The sequence below is a fragment of the Pelophylax lessonae genome (genome assembly GCF_965119305.1).
Source record: "Pelophylax lessonae genome assembly, chromosome: 7".
NCBI classification, from domain to species: domain Eukaryota; kingdom Metazoa; phylum Chordata; class Amphibia; order Anura; family Ranidae; genus Pelophylax; species Pelophylax lessonae.
The window spans coordinates 237,662,001-237,667,139 of NC_138774.1; the positions used below are offsets into that span (position 1 = coordinate 237,662,001).

Below are 5,139 nucleotides of genomic sequence, written 5' to 3' on the forward strand. Positions count from 1 at the left end.
CAATGCAGTGTTGGTGTTGTGACCCTGATGTGCGCACTTCCCATGCCTGGCTTCAAGTTGATGTGTGGATGCATGACATGCCTGAAAACCTATTGGGTTAATGGAAAGAGGAAGGAGAAATATACTTTGGGACATAAGGGTGATATAACTGGAAGTGACATGCTCTCCCTGCCGATTGCTCCAACTGAGACAGTCAAAATGTGATCACGTGAGTGCTATCTAAAACACAAAAGCATTGACACTTTCTTTTGCAACTTCAGATCATTTTGTAAATGACAAATGCCTCTTCTACTTGTATTTGATTTTGGTCATAATGGGTTTACATAGTCTTTAATGCACACTCAATGCCAAGTCTATAATGTTTGGAAAATTAAATACACTTATATTTGAAAAACACATTACAAATATTTGTTTAACCTTTTCCCTACCGGCACATTGTAAAATGATGCCGGTAGGAAAGTCTCCTCCCCCTGGGTGGACATCATATGACGTCAGGCCCGAGTACCTGTCTCCAGCTCAGAGTGCCAGAGTACTTATCTGCAGCCCATGCCTCCTAGAACATGTGTTGGGGTGTTTGCTTTCCAAAATGGGGTCATTTTGTTGGTGTTTCCATTGTCCTTGTGCTCAAGGGCCTTCAAAAGTGTCATAGGTTTTTAGGAAATTATATGTGTCATTTATGCTCCTAGAACACCTGACGGTGCTCCTTGCATGTTGGGCTTCTGTATGTGGCCAGGCTGTGTAAAAGTCTCACACATGTGGTATTGCCATATTCAGGAGGAGTAGCAGAATGTATCTTGGGGTGTAATTGCAAGTATGCATATACTGTGTGTGAGAAATAACTTGTTTTTATGACAATTTTGTGTAAAAAAAAAATCCTTCTTCATTTTCCCAAGAATTGTGGGAAAAAAATTACAACTTCAAAAAACTCACCATGCCTCTTACTAAATACCCTGGAATGTCTACTTTCCAAAAAGGGGTCATTTGGGGGGTATTTTTACTGTCCTTACATTTCAGGACCTCAAGAAATGAGAGACTGTACATCAGGTGTGATTAGGTGTGATCAATTTTCAATGATTGGCACCATAGCTTGTAGACTCTATAACCTTCACACAGACTAAAAAATAACCACTAATTTGGGTTATTTTTTACCAAAGATATGTAGCAGTATACAGTTTGGCCATAATTTATGAAAAAAAAATTACTTTATTAAAATTTTATAATAGAAAGTAATTATAACAAAATGTTTTTTTTTTTTATTTCCAAAATTTTCGCTCTTTTTTCACTTATATCGCAAAAAAAATAAAAAACCCAGCGGTGATTAAATACTACCAAAAGAAAGCTCTGTTTGTGTGAAAAAAATTATAAAAAATTTGATTGAGACAGCGTTACATGAGTAATTATTATTCAAAGTATGAGAGCGCTGAAAGCTGAAAATTGGTCTGGGCAGGAAGGGGGTGAAAGTGTTCTGTATGAAAGTGGTTAAAAAGTTTACACTTTACAAACACGTGTCTAGTGCTTAAAAACATCAAACAGCATTCAGGAACATCTACATAAGTGTCCAGTCCAGTGTAACAATAGAAACTGCTGAACTGTGGTAATTCATACAACTGTCCATTAACAGATTAAGGTTCTTCAGGAAAACCCCATTCAAAAATGGACTCCACATTTTCCACCAATTGAGAAATACTAAAAGCGGAATTAAACCCATCAATTTAATGCTGTCAAAAATCAGTTACATTCCCGGCATGCTGGGATTGCTAACTGTGACATTTCCCTGTGCTTTCAACCAAAATGTCAAACCATCAATCAAATGGCTGGTGTTAAAACTGATCACATGTGCAACATGATGGCAGGTGCAAATCAAATAGAAGCTAAGGTGGCAGCTTCCTTGGCTGAAAAGGACAGGAGGGTTTAGTTCCACTATAAAGAAAAAAAAAATTTGGGGGCTGTCTACTGTATTACAGTTCATAGCACACCAAAGCGAGTCCCTTATTTTTAGTCATTATGACCTCTACCCTTGATTGTCATGTGACTGCTTGCGTAGCCGGCCGTAACCATACTAATAAATTATGTACTGGAACATCTGCTCAGTAGCAGCAGGCATCAAATGTGACACAATCTACATAGCACACACATTATATGTCTGTTTATGCTCTTAAATATATCCATTAGTGTATATGTACAGTATGCAAGTGTCTTCTATGCAACAGTCTCTTTCTCTCCCTCTATATATATATATATATATATATATATATATATATTTTTTTTTTTACAATCATTTTTAATAAGGTGTTGCTGTTTTGTGTATTTTATATATATTATACATATAACAATACTTTTTGATGTTTTATGTATACTGCTTTTATTACAATAATATCTTCAGGAAGTTGCTGTATAGTGTATCCCATGTGTGTGCACATGTTTGTATTGTATGGTCAATATATATATATATATATATATATATATATATATATATATATATATATATACACTTTTTTGTGTGTATCCATGTATGTACATGTAAGATAACATATATATATATATATATATAAGTGTAAGTGTACTGTATGCAATTTTATATTATATATATATAAAACGATATAATTTTTTTCAGAGCAGATTGTACAGTTTAGTGTATCCATGTGTGCATATATATATATACACACACAGTACTGTATATATATATATATATATATATATATATATATATATATATATATATATATATATATTCCCCCAGTACACTGTTTCACAATCATGTAGATAAAGCTAGGGTCTGCTATAACTCTATAAATCAATTGTGGAAATGAACACAGGATAATACATAGTCTATATGATCCTACACCCTAACCCTATAAATAATCCTACATCTGCTATCTTGTCCTGCCCTCTAATAACAGCAGGCCAATAAAGGACAATCCTAACCCCCCCCCCCCCCCCCTGTCCAGCGACTGTGACAAAAGGAATTACCCCCAGGAGATTTGGGGGAGGGGCAGTGAGGGGGTTAATAGGGTGAGGTGTAAAGTCAGATAATAAGAATGGGGAGGTATATTGCTACAGTTACAAGGAAGAATAGAATTGGAAGGTATGAGATACTGTTATAAAGAGATATTGATACAAATACATAAAGGAAAGGAATCAAAAGATGAATTGATACAGTTGCAATGAGAGATATAATTGGAAGGTATATTATTCCTATTATAAATAGATATGTTGATACAAACTGAACTGGACGATACACTGTTACAATTTTAAGGAGATATTGAAACAATTACATAAACAAACAGGAAGGTGTGTTGATACTGTTATAGGGAGATATTTATACAAATTGAATTGGAAGGTATATTGATGCAGTTATAAGGAGAGATACAAATAGAAGGTACAGTATATGGGGAGAAGGTACAGTATATGGAGGGATAGAATTGGAAGGTATATTGATGCAGTTATAAGGAGAGATACAAATAGAAGGTACAGTATATGGAGAGATAGCATTGGAAGGTATATTGATGCAGTTATATGGGGAGATACAAATAGAAGGTACAGTATATACAGTTACAAGGAGAGATACTAATAGAAGGTACAGTATATACAGTTACAAGGAGAGATACTAATAGAAGGTACAGTATATACAGTTACAAGGAGAGATAGCATTGGAAGGTATATTGATGCACTTATAAGGAGAGATAGAAATAGAAGGTACAGTATATGGAGAGATAGAATTGGAAGGTATATTGATGCAGCTATAAGGAGAGATACAATTAGAAGGTACAGTATATATACAGTTACAAGGAGAGATAGCATTGGAAGGTATATTGATGCACTTATAAGGAGATATTGATACAATTAGATGGAGGAAAGGAAATAGAGGGTTTATTGATCCAGTTACAATGTGGGATAGAATGGGAAGGTATCACAAGCAGATATTGATCCAGTTACAAAGAAGGAGAAGATGATGGGAGAAGGTGGAGCCTAGGAGGGCATGGGGAATGATGAATGATGCCAGTATGTTACTAGAAGCTGCCATAACATAGGATTCCTATTGCCGGTGTCGTGGAATAAATAATCCCGGCTATAGTAGGCAGGTGGTTTGCAGAGGAAGATGGAGGGATGGAGAGAAGGAGGGATGGATGGGGTGAGTGTAGAGGGAGGAGTTAGGATCACACAGATGATTGATGTTGCAGTATGCCATGGGGAGCTATCTGGCCTGATATTGGGGGGCATGCAGAGTGGATGGGGTACCAGCCATACAATGAAGGGGTCAGGACCGACATTGTCCAAGGACTGACAATATAAGGGGACTGATGGCACAGAGGACAGGGATGGATCTGGTGCATGATGCAGCTACACATCCGCAGCAGCCAGGGAGGGGTCTGATCCACAGACATGGACATCACAATAACAAGACATTGGGGCCCCCCACATCCCTTCTACCCCCAATATTCATCTTACTTTCTCCCACCACCGCTTTGAGTCCGCTGGGTGCCATCCTGACCCGGTCCAAGCGCTAAATCCGATCCAAGAGCTGTGCAGAGAGAAGAGGAGAGCACTGCTGTCAGCTGACTGCAGGGGATGGGGTGGAGAGAGAGAGGAGGGTGGAGGGAGTAGTATGATACTGCTGATGCTGATGATGATGGTGAAGAGGAGGGGGAGAGGATGGAGCACATATCAGCTGACCATAATACAAGAGGAAAGAGCATCAGATGGGAGGGGATGCTGCAGGAGAGAGCAAGAAGGTGGGGTGACATCTTGGATCAGGTGTCACCAGGACCCCAACCCCTCCAATATCTTCTGCCTCCTCCTGTCCATTCTATCTCCTACTGATCTCTGTCACCCAGCACAATGTTCACATTTACCAATACATTCTCCATACAAAAACATTCTGTCTCTTGCCCTATAGCTTTAAACCTACTGTACCCTTCCTCAACCTTTTTAACATGGAGGAACCCTTTGAAATGATTTTCTGGGCTCAGGGAACCCCTGCTAATAATTTCTATATCTGCAGCTCATAGTACATGAATGTGATGATCATTAGGAAGAATTCTCCTTACATTTGTCTGGATAGAAGTATCCACCCTTAAGCCTAGTACACACCATTCATTTTTTTTTCAACCCAGCGGTAACAGTTCGATAATGTTAGTA

General features: G+C 38.0%; 1 protein-coding gene across 2 annotated transcripts in view; it reads right to left on the bottom strand.

The window, feature by feature from the left end:
* Positions 1–4,603, bottom strand: part of LOC309560308 (syntaxin-binding protein 1) — a 101,795-nt gene extending 97,192 nt beyond the window's left edge. For both annotated transcript variants that reach the window (XM_082263924.1, XM_082263923.1), the window contains exon 1: positions 4,450–4,603. In XM_082263924.1, the coding sequence (XP_082120050.1) occupies positions 4,450–4,486 (37 nt within the window). In that variant the 5' untranslated portion in view covers positions 4,487–4,603. The remainder of the gene's footprint in view (positions 1–4,449) is intronic.
* Positions 4,604–5,139: the final 536 nt, after the last annotated feature.